The 15101-nt window shown below is 40.2% G+C and overlaps 2 protein-coding genes across 3 annotated transcripts in view; one reads left to right on the top strand and one right to left on the bottom strand.

Annotated features, from left to right (window-relative positions):
* Positions 1–116: 116 nt before the first annotated feature.
* LOC105286693 (RING finger and SPRY domain-containing protein 1) lies at positions 117–4623 on the bottom strand. 2 transcript variants are annotated; one of them, XM_026973116.1, is made up of 12 exons: positions 4471–4623; positions 3874–4084; positions 3479–3803; positions 3233–3398; positions 2966–3148; positions 2823–2889; positions 2608–2748; positions 2403–2518; positions 2186–2329; positions 1847–2064; positions 1501–1761; positions 117–1418 (listed from the first exon to the last, which is right to left on the bottom strand). In XM_026973116.1, the coding sequence occupies exons 3-12, from the start codon at positions 3691–3693 to the stop codon at positions 1331–1333; spliced, it is 1599 nt and encodes a 532-aa protein (XP_026828917.1). In that variant the 5' UTR covers positions 3694–3803; positions 3874–4084; positions 4471–4623; the 3' UTR covers positions 117–1330. The 2 variants fall into 2 exon arrangements, with proteins under 2 accessions (XP_026828917.1, XP_011350126.1); XM_011351824.3 differs by having other exon boundaries at positions 4360–4613.
* A 1398-nt stretch (positions 4624–6021) lies between these two features.
* The window catches only part of LOC105286692 (E3 ubiquitin-protein ligase MYCBP2), a 161624-nt gene continuing 152544 nt past the window's right edge, over positions 6022–15101 (top strand). The window contains exons 1-16 of the mRNA XM_011351820.3: positions 6022–6491; positions 6913–6976; positions 7062–7301; positions 7436–7589; positions 7665–7867; positions 7981–8298; positions 8373–8540; positions 8624–8842; positions 8925–9126; positions 9191–12705; positions 12789–13056; positions 13261–13544; positions 13635–13960; positions 14048–14154; positions 14242–14451; positions 14653–14797. Coding sequence (XP_011350122.1) covers positions 6397–6491; positions 6913–6976; positions 7062–7301; positions 7436–7589; positions 7665–7867; positions 7981–8298; positions 8373–8540; positions 8624–8842; positions 8925–9126; positions 9191–12705; positions 12789–13056; positions 13261–13544; positions 13635–13960; positions 14048–14154; positions 14242–14451; positions 14653–14797 — 6518 coding nt within the window. The 5' untranslated portion in view covers positions 6022–6396. The remainder of the gene's footprint in view (positions 6492–6912; positions 6977–7061; positions 7302–7435; positions 7590–7664; positions 7868–7980; positions 8299–8372; positions 8541–8623; positions 8843–8924; positions 9127–9190; positions 12706–12788; positions 13057–13260; positions 13545–13634; positions 13961–14047; positions 14155–14241; positions 14452–14652; positions 14798–15101) is intronic.

Genomic DNA, 15101 nt, shown 5'->3' with positions numbered 1-15101 from the left:
ATAATAATACATGGAGATTGCAAATAAATTTGTCTTTAAATATAATATATACTGTTCAGTGAGAATAAATCTTGACATCGTATCGGCTGTGCTAAAATAACGGGAAAGGTAATTATGGTAACAAAAATAAGACTTTATAAAAAAGTGTTTGTAAAATACATGTATGATAAAACATTAAATTTCTTTTTATATCTTTCCAAGAATATAATATATATGTGTATATATGTGAATGTGTGTGTGTGTTTTACATATACTATAGAACGTATTATCAGTTTTCACACATACACACACATACACACACTCCTTAAGGATAAATTTACATTACATCACAAATTACGTTCATTTTTGCGCATCTTATTAAATAAAAGTCTAAAGTTACAGTTTGCATATCTAAATTCTCGTAATCCTAACAGACAAAGTTTTTGAGTTAGTGAGTAAATAATCTTTCGATCTTCAAAATTTAGTCACACGAGATTTTAAAGCAGGAATTATCAGGCACAGTGGATGAGGGAGTAACTATTGTATTCGATATCAGAAAGAGTGTAACTCGCCAAGAGGAATATGTACATTTGAAACAAAAAAATAATATAAAAAATTGTCATATTTTTCTAATTTTGTTACTAATGCCATTTGTGATTGATTAATGTATCATAATTTCAAATGCAGGCGTTTAAAATGACTTCGATTATATTATTTTCATATTACGTCTCTGGCGACAGCAAATGCACAAGTTGCTCCCATCCAGAGTGTCTGCGAGCGAAATTGTTCAGAAGACGAAAGCCGTAGCTGCTTTTTAAATTTCTCCGATTCACGCCCCCCCTTCTGATGTATTTACATTCAGTTGTCACGACTCCTGAATCCACTGACTAAATATTTGTTTAATATGTACTCGTTTATACATTACTATAATTTTTCAGAGTTAATGTTCACGTCGTTAAATCACAAACGGTAGTTCCCTATAAATCTAGTATAGTAGAAAAAGTATGGAGGAGTATGGAAAAAGTTCTCGAGAATGTTTTCGCTCCCGTTAAACACGTTCGTTTGCGCTTTACTGTTTCAGGTGTTTCGACTTTTAGAATAGAGATCCGTTCGTTTGAGTTCGCCATCATGAAATCCTTCCGTCTAAGGTCAATTTGTAACGTAAGTTTCTATCTATTAACGCGTGGCGACGTGGTATCGTGTACAGTATGCAGCGCAAACAACAGTCTATCATAACCATGATTATCTCACGACATTTCCATGAGAACTGAAAGAATTGTACGACGTAAGAGAATGTAGCGTAAGATGAGAGATGGAGGAATTGATAAGCGTCAGTGTGATATGATCGATGTCATATGTTATCCGAAGCTACTTCTTCAATAGTAGCTCTACACATTGGGCATTCGACCAGCTGCTGCGAACACCTTTGGCAGAATCCTCTGTAAGACGAACCGATTACGTCGCACTACGTGCTTGCGAAAGCTCGCTGCGTATCATTGATCAAAGTGTGATTATAATTACCTGTGGTTACATGGCAGTAACCTGACTGATGCCTTCTGGTCAAAACATAATGTACAGGAGTCTTCCCTAACGCTTAGTCTTCGCAATTGGTCTAGGTATATGTGTCTAGGAAGTATAATCTTATCCTCTGGTTTCAGCGTAGCGTAGTCGTTGAATTTCTGAAATTCCCGGTCAGTGGGTGGATACTTGAAGGGCGCGTTTCCAAAATTGAAGAGACATTGTTGGAATGACATAAAACTAGCTGCTGCGAAGAATCCAGACCTAAAAGCGTTCAATAAATACTTAAGATCGTGAATATTCGACGGACAATATATTCATCATGTATATATGTGAATCGAGTACGCACCTTACTGTCTTAAATACTTGAATGCATGGTTTAAGTGGTACACCATTGATAGAGAATATGATTTCTAATTTATTTAAATCTAACAAGCAACCCAAGATATCACCCGATTTCCAGCATGGTCTGTCGTGAAATTTTTCACTTCGTGCATTGTACCAAATCAGTCTGCGACAGCCATCGTAGGCCAAGGAAAATTCATCGTCTCCTATGCCGTATCCCTCCTAGCGCCAAGAAAACGTAATAATAAAAATTTTGCGTCTGCGATTAGATTAATTAGTAAATCAACCGTTTATTAATTAATTAATTAATTATCTCTCGAAATTTGAATATTTCAGACATTACGTGATTGAGAAATGTACTATCTTTTGTGGCCCAACCAATTTGCATCACCCCCGTAGTTATTATCAGGGTTTCGTAATACCATATCCCCGAATCTACTTGAAACGTGCAGCGGACGCTCTCAAAGGAATATGCGTCGCATCGCGCCTGAAACGGTATTATAATTCAAGTTAAACAATACATTTTGTGAAGCATAGATGGACATCTCTGGGACACCTACTTCCAAACCGTTAGGTGATATTTTCAGGTACTCGCTTACATCCTTCGTATTTAACATTACATTAATACCGGTCACGTCAACCGAGTCGTGAGAATACTTTCTACCTTCCATTAAAACTGAAATTAACAAGGACTGATTATTAAATATCTTGCTGCGATAGGACAGATCAATTGTTGCACACCTGGCAAGAGTATTCTATACTTACATAAATTATCTAAGCACCACTGCGCACAGAAACCTACTTGACGGCGCACGTAATGTGTCTCCGTCGCCCACTTCTCCAACTCGAGCAGTGGATTTTGCTTTTCCGCCATAAGATGCTTCTTAATAGTTACCTTATTCTCACCTGTTTCGACGAATGATTGATGTTAGTACACATTTCTGTCGAAAAATATAGACGTTTACTGACATTTCGCTTACTTGTCTGTGCAAATTTCTCCAACGCTATCAAGGAATATAGTACTACGTAAGGGTCGACATCGTCTCGCTGAAAAAAATAAAATCATATCGTTAGATACTTGATATTGCTGGGTGCTTTAAGCCTAATTAGATAACACACTCACCAAATTCGATACAAGGTAGTCTAAAGTAACGTCGGACAATATCGCTATGCTGCTAGGACCAGCGAGCTTCTCTGCAATGCAGCCAAGTACTACACATATGTTACGCTGCTGCGTAGATGTAATTTGTATTTGCCCAAGTTTTTGAGACAGTTGAAACATATGCGATACTCGCAGTACGGAATCCTGCAATAGCAAAAACGTTTGTCAGCATGATATTTTTATCAAATCTCCTACAACCTTCGCGTAACGTGGCAAACAAATTTCTACCTTTGAGGGTAAAGGGCAATCATCCAGTAGCAGTATTATAACGGAAGGACCTAATGGATTATGCATCGGAATAACATTAACCATGGAACTGACTACTTGTATCCAGCCGTCTTCCTTGTCCGCGATAGCATTCAGTTTTAACATTGCTGCCGGTGGTTCGTGATCGCTGAACACGCGCAAATAAACATGTATTAGACTGGAGCAAGCAGATCCGTTGCTTGCGCGGTGTAACATTTTTTTACTTACTTATCTACTAGAGTATCGAGACTGCCAAGTGTCTCTAATACGAGTTTGTCGATATTTGCCGACGTGGGGAACTTAAAAGAGGGAGACGCCGAGCCGCCAGACGGGACCATACTTATGTTGGGTTCGGGTATTATGGTGTTTTGCGTTTCTGCATGATTATTACTGCCATATGCCTCAAGCTCTTCTGGAGTATCCTTACACAAACAATTGCCCATTCCCACGAGTTTGTTGTAATCCCTCTAGCGAATTACTGCTTAACTACCATTTAAGTTACATTTACGGAACAGTGATACAGGCGTATCATCAAATCTCGCATTCGACTAGGCTGGAAATAGAAGGTTGATAGCGACTTACTGTTTCACACCGTATACAAGTGTAAAGATCGTACTATTTACCAAAAAGGTGATATCATGATAAGTCATATCCCTCTACCATGTGTAAATGATATTGTTGTGAGCCTTTTTTTTATCTGCTTATCTCCTTCATGTCGCTTTACAGCTTCGTGAGTAAATGCAAATTAAACGCAAAATGTTTCCCGTTCAAGTCTGATTTATTAAAACATTAGCTCGCAAGTATATTTAATCAGCATACTTTCTTTGCATCAGTCTATTAACAGAAAATTAAGGAGATTAGATAAAAGCAATACATCCCGTATTGTTTACCGATTTTGCACGATTCAACACCTATAATATGTTTTACACTCGTGTCACCGTAAAAGCAATAAGACATCGTGTTCTAATTCCTTGAGAAAATAATTAAATAGGAAATTAGATTTTTTAAAAATTATAATTATAATTGGCTACAGAATTCGGTTATAATACAATTTAGTAATTGCAAATATTTCGTCAGTACTCGATCGAAAATCATAATTGTCAATAGACCTCGCCTTTGAGGTTATGTTACTGATAATCTTTCGAAACAAATCCAACTATTTCACTTCTGTAGGTAGTAAACGGCGCAATGTACGTTCTTTACTATCCACTTGATATTACACTGTCAATTCCGCACTCCACGGTGTTAAATACTTTCTGCTCATGCTCCTCCGTAGCTTTCACAAACGGCTCTTTCAATCGCGATGTGACACGTTATCGAATTATTCCTTCAACGCTCATGCAGATTATACCGTATCGCACATTTTGTGTCCGGTGTAGGACGCACGCGTATGTACACGATCAACGAAACATGATTTTTCGCGTAAGGTGAAATGTTTTCATTTTCTATTCTAAATAGTTGTTACTTGTCGAATTAACAAATTGCGACTTTGTGCATTTTCTAAAAATCTTTTATCCATAGGATGGATGAAAAGACTGTTCTTTACATGTAAAATAAAGAGCTGCGAAATTAGCTGCAAGCTATACAATTAGATAATTCAATAATAGTATAATCCATAGTAACTGTTTATCAATATTCGATCAATTATTAATATTTGATCTTCGGCAAATTGACATCAGATTTGAACAGGAATTGCAATAAATTGTTATGAACTTTCGCATTGACTTTTATTTAAAAAATTTGCAAATATAATATGAGCATTATAATAACAATTGTGCAAAACTTGTCGGCCATAATCTAAAGATTAACGGCATTCGCCTGATTTTTTCGATCCATTTTACGATCAATTAATTATCGTACATTGTATGAATATATATATGCATATATGTAGACATAAATTTTATTATTTCTGTCAATAATCTGCTATATTGTATATAATAAATTCCACTTAATTGACACTCGATAAAATCTATTCTCGACATATTCTGTCAAATACGTTTCGTCATGCTATATGAATTATTTAACATTTGCATCATTGCAGTCATATATATATAATAATAACGATCCTACAAGTAAAAACATAGGCATTCGCATATGTATATATGACACATTCCTGTGACGCGAATCACGTATATAGAATTCCATAGCGATATACCGATACGGCATACAATCTCATATAGTCTCGGATGTATATAGGTATGCAAACTTGCTGACATTATTTATCGCTCGTTTTGACCGATAAAAAGGTCACGTGACTGAATTGTCACCAGCTATAGAATACTTATATCGAGCATGGAAAGTGTCCCAGCGACTGCCAGTGATTTTAATATATATGGTAGCGTGAATGAATATTATCGATATTATAAACAAAGTATTATGTAAAAATGATGCATGCAAATAGTATCAAAAAAGAAAGAAGAAGATTTATTATACACACGAAAAGCGTTATTGAGCTATTTGAGAAAAACAGACTCGTTATTAAAAATAAATTTATATTTACACAATTCTTTGATTATATGTATATTAAAATTACGTTAAAAATTCCATATATATATATACCTGTTTCTTATATTTATTACAATATAAAGTCCACTTAGAGCTACAAATGCTTCGAAACACTTTCTATCTTTTTTCTTCATTTAAACAAAAAAGATAGAAAGTGTTTTAAGTGGACAGCACCCACAATTTTATATTTACCATTCGATTATCCGTTCTTAAATTGTAAAAATATCGCTTGTTAACGTTACTTATATTTAAAAAAAATCCAACGACGCGAAACCTGTTTACAAAGTTCGCGCGGTTTCTCGATTACGGTCGCAATAACGCCACTTCGATTATCGAAGTCGCGTCGAATACTCGCGCTCCGTCTGTCACTGTTCAAGACAAAACTAACGCGAAACGGAGCGAAGACGTTTCGTTTTTGAATCTCGCAGGGATAACACGAGGGATAGATCGCCGGTCGTGCGAAAGATTGGAGGTTCTCGTTGCCGAGGTGCGCTTGCCACCGCGCATCACTGGAATACCTACTTCCAGGATTCCAGGATGCATAATGTTGTCACATGGGGGACAGCCAGCTTGAATGTCAACGATCAATAGTATCACGAAAATGATTTGGTGACTCATATGTCGAAAGTTTCTCGTGAACCATGGTGTCCGGGAATAATGAGAGACTCCTGCCCGAACCTGAAAACTATGCCAAGTATTTTTATGACCTCTTCAAGAACGTCGCCGAGGCGCAGAGGTGCGATCAAGCGTATAACCTCTTCCATGATTTTTGTTTACTTGTCGCTGACTTCGCTGTTGATTAATTTTACTTAGCATACGTATCGGTTGATAACTCACGGAGATGAAAATGATTCGATTCTCGATTAAATGAAATTCTTAATTGACGCAATAGTGTTAATTAAGTATGCATTACGGTTAGATTTTCTCCTGTCAGGATGTAACCTCAAATGTCTTGTTTATTAAAAGTCGTATCCCTGTTTATTGCTTTTTATCTTTAATTTAAATGTCTCGAAGTTAATAATTTTATTACGATTGTACATACAGATTTATGTAATTATTATTATAATTTAAATAAAACATGTTTTCACATTTGTTTTACGTGTTTTAAGAGATTGATTTAAATGGGGACTTATAATGTTATAACATGTTTTTTTTAGAAGTAAGGGAGAATGGAAAAAGTGTAAAAAGAATAAAAGTACTCGTAAACGAAACAAGAAAAAGGTATTGGCAATTATAATAATATATTTCTTGTCTCCTTGTATAATCTAATACAATGTGTGACATTCTTTCTTTTACCTGCGTACAGATCGATTTAAATGGAGAATTAAATTACAATAGTCCACCGGAGATAGAAACATCTTGCAATGCCTCAGCGTTTGCTGTGTTTGCTAGCGTGAGAAGTGCTATTTTAGAAAAACATGCAAAAGTGTCGAGCGAAGTTTATAGAGCGTCAAACTGTAACTCTCCACCACCAGAATTTAGCGATACGATAGACACAGAGAGCGATGACGACGATAGGATATCAACTATACAAAATTTACCAAAGGTAAGGGAGAGCTCTCAATGTGCCGTTTAATTCTGTTTTCTTGTTCCTTGCGCTGTGATATTCAGTTGCGCCAATGTTTTAGTAATAGCCTTTTTAACACGGATTGCAATTGTAATAAATCTTTTTGAATAAAGATTGTAGGTATTGGTTTAAGAAGTGTTTTTACATTGATGCGAGAGAGTAGGACAATCGATCCAATTTTATGTACAAAAGCACTGTCAGCTCTATTGGACGTTTTACAAGGGCAACTACCCGAAGGCCTCAAATCTGAACCAGATGATGTTATTGGTTTGCATCTTCGAATCTTCTTTTCTTTTATACCTAAACAATAAAGTTTTTAATAAATAATTTTACCTTTTTTAGATCCACTATTTGACCTGCTATTGGATCTTGCGACATCCCATGGCCCCGAGTCGGCCGCTGCCAATGACGGCAGTCACCTGACAGCCGTTGCTTGCGCGTGTTTACTCAGCCTTGTCGTAGTCAGGGGAGATACCGGACGCCTGCTCGCGGCAATTGCCGCTCTGCTTATGTCCCCAAGAGCATTAGCGGTACAAAATATTCAGGTACCTTGCAATGGCTCAATCTTTATCTCGCTGCACGATTGTATTATAACATTATGTACGTATTGTTAAAATCCATTTACGGTATATATACAATAAAGTTCAACACATTTCAGATGCCATGTGTGTTAACATCTCTGCAGAGGAGTGTTCACGCCGTTTTGTTAGGTAAACTCGTGAGACCGGATTGGATCACGTACGGAGTTCCTAAGTGTTCCAAGATATATACCTCTATGCTTAAGTTACCAAATGAGATGAACAATATGGTTCTGAACGAACGTAGTTTCGTGAGCGACGGCAAGTACTTGTATCTGCACACGTCTCGCGGGCTCTTGAAGATCGGGAGTGGCCACAGCGGTACAATATGGGGACACATATACGTACACAATGCAGATTTTTACCCGACCGAGATAGGATGGCTCGGTTATGCTAATGTTGGTTAATTAATTAATGCGTGGAATAATTTTATAAATAATATACGTTACTTATACGAAGTTCAATTTTTCAGAGTTTGTTATATTTTAAGCGCGCACCTAGAAAACAAAGCGAATTGTTAATCGTCGACGCAGAAACGCTTGTAGTAACGGGGATCGCCGTGTTGGAAGGGAAAGATTGGTCATCGTCTGTGATGTTCTCCGATGGCGAAAATTTGGGAATGATAACGGCGGGCAAAGATGTAATTGTTATACCGACATAATTAAGCATCGTACTCTTATTTTGAGCACTCGCGTAATTAACTTTCTCATTTACTTGTAACAGGAAGGCTTTGTAGTGCGTACGATAAATACACTGAGTAATCCTGTAACAGTCGCGTCTGAATTGCCACTGAAATTGGCAAGGAAATGCGTAGATATACTTGGATATGCATCGTTTGACGAGGAACAAGCAGTGCACACCTTGAATCCAGGATGTGACGATGAGATAGCGATGGTTACGGCAGGGAAGGAATTTGGTTTATTAAAGACAGTATCTGGGAAGGTAAACGAACACCTTTTATGACTATTTCATTCCTACTCAATATAATTTGCTTCATATAAAATTATTTGATTAATTTTTATAGTTATTATACAGCGGAAAAGGTACCTGTCTTGGTATGAAAAGTAATACAAGGCCTAACAGGTGGTTGGAGCTTACTTTTGGTAAGGGCCCGAGAGTCGCGCATTTCGCGGCAGGTCACGATGGCCAACACGTCATTATGGTCATGGAAGATGGTTCTGTATTATTTGCTGGTACCGCTCGACGTGGAGAGGATGGAGATAGTAGTAAGTTTGCTAATTTCTCAATAACGTAATAATAATAAAAATGCTAAAATCTACTTTGTTCCAGATAAAGCTCGCAGACAACCAAAACCAGTGAAACCAAAGAAAATGGCAAAGGTGGAAGGTCAGTTTATCGTGGATGCTGCCTGCAATAACGGATCCACCGCTTTGGTCACAAAAGACGGCTCTCTCTTGATGTTCGGCAAAGACACGTTGCACAGCAATCCGGTTACAGGTTTAGTTACCGATTTGAGAGACGTCTGCATAGTTCGTGTATCGTTGGGAAAAGCTCATGCCGCCGCATTAACCAACAAGGGACATCTGTACACGTTCGGTATAAATAATAAGGGCCAATGCGGTCGTGATTCCGCAACGGTGCACACGGTGAGCAAGGAGGTGTCGGTGGTCGCAATGGAGATGGGCACGGGAGAGGATGAACTTATAATAGCGGAAGAGGAGAGCGTGGATCCCGCGGAAGATTGGGAGAAGTGGATGTGCCCGCCGGGGCAGCATCAGTGGAGGCATCGCGTCTGCATGGTCTGCACGATATGCAGAGAGTGCACCGGCTACAGTATGTCGTGTCTGAGCAGCATGCGCCCCGATCGGAATCCTGGTCAGGAGTGCGGATGCGGCGAGGGGGACAGCGGATGCGCGGAGTGCGGATGCTGCCGCACGTGCGCGAGGAAGAGCTGCCGGACTGACATAGTGGGCTTCAATTTCCGCGCGTACCTGGAGAGACGGGTGGACGAGATAAAGCAACGGCAAGGGAGCAAGGCAGGACCGAGCACCGTCAAGTACTCGGTGCAAGGGGTGGAAAGAGTGAAAATCAAAGGGTCGAATAATCAGCGTACGGCTGGCCCGAGTATCTCGCAGAAGGGATTTCCGGAGAGAGTGGCGCTGGGACTGGGTGGTAATCTCGCGGCCGAGGAAGCCGTCGGCGGTAGCGACGTCGAGAGAGGGGACGCAGCGAGAATCGCGAGCATATCGCCGGCGAGAGTTGCTATACCGAGCGAAAGCCCGGTGGTTCATGTGTCATGTGGTTTGCATCACACAGTATTGCTTTTGCAGAATGGAGAAGTGTACACGTTCGGTAGTAATATATACGGTCAATTGGGCGTTGGGGATTTGGTGGTACACGCGGGACCGGTACAAGTTAAATTACCGACTATCGCTACGCAAGTTGCCGCTGGGAGCAATCACACCGTTATACTCACGTCAAAGGGCGAAGTTTATACATTTGGTGCATACCAGAAGGGTCAACTCGGCATGAATTGGTGGAGCGGTCAAAACGAATCTACCAACACTACCTCCCAAGCGAATCGCCGCACTGATCGCTCGCAGCCATGGCACAGTTTCCCGAATGTAGTTCCGAATATCGGGCCGCGGTGGGGCAGGCGCGCGACGTGGGTCGGCGCCGCGGGAGATCAAACTTACATTAAAATAGATGAGATAAATTCGATCAGTTTAACGAGGAGCACCGTTATGGCGAATAAGAATTGCCTCATTTTAATACCTCATCAAAACGAGCATGCGAATTCCTTCAAGAGCCTGGTGATAAATAAACGCGACGGGACTTGCAACAGTTACAACGGCACGGATCAGGTCGATTTCAATAACTGCGCGGCGTGTTTAGATCCCCTCTACAACGTTATTTGGACTTTCAATTCGGCGAATAACGAGATAAGCTTGTACAACATAATATCGACGGAAACTCGAGCGATACCCGGTTTAGAAGCTTCCATACTCAGTCCAGGCCTGGCTCTTCCAGTTGTTTCGACTTGCTTCGTGACGCGTTCTCAAGCTGCGATGCACTTACTGGCCTGCTTGGATACGTTGACGCAGGCTCAAGACGAGAACTTGTCGATAATCGAAGAAAACGAGTGTAATCAATCCACGCACGGTAAGGTCTACAGCCGCGAGGACTTCGCCACCGTTAGTAGATTCGAAAGTCACGGCGGAGGATGGGGTTACTCGGCTCACTCGATTGAGGCGATCAGATTTATGCCCGACACGGACATCCTGTTGGGAGGATATGGATTATTTGGCGGTCGCGGTGAGTACACCGCAAAAATAAAGCTCTTCGACATCGGAATCGAAGGTGGTGACCAAGAGAACGACGGCGAGCTCCTCGCGGAGAGCGAAGAGATTCCGTACGAGTGCGGTCCAAGGCAGAAATATTCGATCCTGTTTGACGAGCCTATTTCTCTGCAAGCAAACCGGTGGTACGTAGCGTGGGCCAAAGTTGGCGGGCCTTCCAGCGATTGCGGTTCAGGCGGACAGGGAATGGTTACGGCGGAAGATCAGGTCATGTTTTACTTTAAATCTTCCAAGAGATCTAACAACGGCACCGACGTTAATGCCGGTCAGATCCCGCAGTTGTTGTATCGCGTCATCACGCCCGAAAATCAAACGTCGAACAGGCAGAGAGACCAGATCGAGCCGATTTACGTGCTGAAGAGGGAATTTAGCAGAACCGTCACGAAGGAATGCTTCCAGTCGTTGATATCTCTTCTTCAGTGGAGTTGGAACACATTGAAAGCAACGTTGGCCGATGCGACCGTTCATGTCGCATCGTCGATGCTCGAAATGGAGCGTTTAGTATACATAAGCAAAGCTAGTTTAAGACTGCTCAGAACGTACACCAATGAGATTTATCCGAATCACGTCGTGAAGAAGATCCCACCCGAATCGGTGCGCCTGGCGGAGTGTATAGGCGAAGTGCGTGCACTATTGCGTCAAATCTTGTCGGATTCCTTACCAATCACGCTGAAAAGCAAAGGCAAGACACGATCGAACAAAAGTTCTGGGAGTACTCTGGGAAATAAGATGACAAATAGTATACTGGATGAATGTCATAAAACATTTGTCGCTTGTTACCACGCATTCTATCCTACCGCGTATCTCAAGTGGACTTCCTTGTGCGAATTGTTATCAGATATCGACAAGGAACAAGGCACGACTACGAAAGATCGTCTCCTCTCGGCTGTGTTGGCTTCGTTGTGCAACTCGGCGATACGGCTCAGGTGTACGTTTCCGATCTTGAGCAACATCATGGACAGCAGCGACGGCGTGAAGCGACAGCTGAGTCCATCTGACAATGCCGGGTTGCTCATGATGAACTCGACGGAAGCTCATCAGTACCCGATTTTAGTCGGGCAAATTAATTATAAGTCTCAAATGGAAAGTTCCGGCAAGGAGACCTTAAATTGGTCATTCCGCGAAGTACTCGACCGACTGTTGGACCTAATACTGATACCGATCAAGAGAAGCCTCTGCAGAGAAAAGACTCAATCTCTGCCGGAATTGGTCCTTCATTGCTGTTATTTGTTAGCGCGTGTGATCGCCGAATTAGCTGCGCAATCGAGCGGAAACGAGGACGAGCTGCAAGCTGCCTGCGGCAGACTTATGTATACGACACCCTCCAGATTTACAAGAACGAATCAGTCAAGATCGTGGAACACGGGTAATGGTTCTCCGGATGCCATTTGCTTCTCCGTCGACAAGCCCGGCATTCTTATAGCCGGCGTCGGTATTTATGGGGGTGCAGGCGTGTATGACTATGAATTGGAGCTGTTGGATGATGTAAGTTGGTGATGCGATAGACAATTTGTCATTACAGCTCAATTTATAAATTATGCAGTTCTAATTATAATAATTTTTATTAGCAAAATAATACTGGTAACGATCCATCGCATACTCAGCGTTGGAGTAGTTTAGACTTTACGAAAGGATCCTTCGGACCGGACGACTGTATTAATGACATCGTGGAGCTGAAATTTGACAAACCAGTGCTGATTAAGGAAAATATCAAGTACGCTATCAGACTGCGAAATCGCGGAGGTCGCACTAGTAACGGCGACGGCGGTTTGAGCGTTGTCAAAGGGGCGGATGGCACAACGTTTACGTTTACAGCCTGCTCCCTAAGTTTTAATGGTGCGTGTAAAGTATAGGTAGATTATTTATACTCGAAGAAGATACATTACACAGATTATTATGCAAGATAGTATTGTGCTATAATATATATATATATAAAATATATATATAATTAAATATATATATATATTTATATATATATAAATATATATATATTTAATTAATATATAATATATTAATTGTGTTAATATGTTGTTATTGCAGGCACAACGCAAACCAGAGGTCAAATACCGCACATTTTATATTATTCAAATCCGCAAGATTCCGGGCAGCACACGAATAAAGCCATGGCGGAGGTACAAGCGAGAAAATGTACCCTCGCCATGACCGCGACGATCATTCAACGATCGAACGAAATATTTTCTCTCGCGCGGGAAAGAGCAGAAGAAGTGATAGCTAATGAAGTCCTTGGCAACGCGACTTTTGTAACGACTCTCTTGCCGCTAGTGATGGCGCACATTAGTCCTTTAGCCACATCCGATCCTAGAGTAAGCAATTCTAAGTGCTTTTCTTACATGAACGCGTTTTAAACGACGAAAGAAACATATTTACTAAAGTCTTTTTTTTGTGGTTTTTAGAGTAGCGTACAAATACTTACTCTAATACAGGAGATGCTGCCTCATGTCGCAGCTTTAAACTTACTGTCCACCATGGGAACCTCTCAGATATCCCAAGACAGTGAAACTCAATCACACTTTGCTCCTCCCGTCACTACTAGTCATCATTATACCTGGCTGGAGAGCGAGCATCCTTATAAGCCGGCAACAGTATCGTATTATAAAGTCACTTTTCCAGAAACAGTGAAGTGGTTAACTGTCGAATTTACCCCGGAATGTGGAACCTCGCAACCGGAGGATTACCTACAGCTTTACATACCAAATATAATTCCCAATTCTTCCGTTGGGTAAATATGACGCATCCTCTTATCCGTACAAGTATATTGTAGATATATATTTTATAACGTTTTTATTTTCTATTCTTCTTCTTGTAGAGCAACTCTGAATACTATCAGCGAAGACGTTACCTTGTATTGGCCTGTGATACACAAACTAAGCAATATTCAGAGTCAGTGGCCTCAAAATGCTATTGTGCTACCAGGTATGTCTATACTTAGTATTAACTAGAACGGTATCGTTATATGAAATTATATGTGGCATGGTCAATAAATTATTTGATATTCTCTAGGGAATGAAGTAATATTTTCCTTGGAAACCGCGTCCGATTACATGAAGAACGAGAGCTCCATCACATATGGGTTCAAATGTTTGGTTATCGGTTACGACTGGATAACGTCTGGCCATGGTCTGAAGAATTTGGAGATTGAGTTAGCTTTTCTTGGAGGAGCGTGCGCTGCGAGTCTCATGAAAAAGAATTTATCGTTGCCTCCAGTATCCTGTAAGCATAACGTGATTGATCTTTTAGTCTGTATTAACAAGCTATATAATGTAGTCAATGTTAAAAAGATTCGCTTAACGTATCGTAACATATATTATTTCAAATTGATGTATTCTTAGAAAATTTATTTTTAATTGTTTTAATTATAAAAAGAGACAATATAATTTCTCTTAAACTTATCTGTGGTGCGACAATTTGTAGCGGAAGAAGTCGACGAGGATTTAGAATCAATGCAGGAAACGGCGAAGAGAATATTCACCGTGCATTCGGCATTACTTGGACGGGGATTCGCACTTGCATCGCCTCCTACAGTTTCGCAGGCGCTCGACGGCGTACTTCCATATAGGTAAGTACCTAAAATTAACGTTGGCATTTTATGATAAAAAAAAAGAAACTGTATTACTAGAAGTATTGTAACGAAAAATTTATTATTATTTTATATATTCGTTATACATTTTATTTCAAAATTTGGATATTCTTTATTCACAATCAATATATATATAATATACGTATACAGTTTCCTTTTTATCTTCAGAGCTGTGAAAAAACATTTTATGCGTCGCGAAATTATGACTAACACGACCATAACAACTCTAGATAACTAGACAAATCGATATAAAATTCCGACGATGTCTAATCGCGTTGCTGCG

Source organism: Ooceraea biroi, chromosome 1 (genome assembly GCF_003672135.1).
Source record: "Ooceraea biroi isolate clonal line C1 chromosome 1, Obir_v5.4, whole genome shotgun sequence".
In the NCBI taxonomy this organism is placed as follows: domain Eukaryota; kingdom Metazoa; phylum Arthropoda; class Insecta; order Hymenoptera; family Formicidae; genus Ooceraea; species Ooceraea biroi.
Note: the sequence above shows the minus strand (reverse complement) of the source record. Positions and strands in the feature narration are given on the sequence as shown.

What these genes read in the sequence shown, in the direction of transcription:
- LOC105286693 (XM_026973116.1), bottom strand. Translation starts at nt 3,693, where the DNA reads ATGGGCAATTGTTTGTGTAAGGATACTCCAGAAGAGCTTGAGGCATAT. An exon ending in ACTACCTTGTATCGAATTTG is followed by an intron (nt 2,890 to 2,965) that starts GTGAGTGTGTTA and finishes TATTTTTTTCAG; the next exon opens with CGAGACGATGTCGACCCTTA. An exon ending in GTGGTGCTTAGATAATTTAT is followed by an intron (nt 2,519 to 2,607) that starts GTAAGTATAGAA and finishes TGTTAATTTCAG; the next exon opens with TTTTAATGGAAGGTAGAAAG.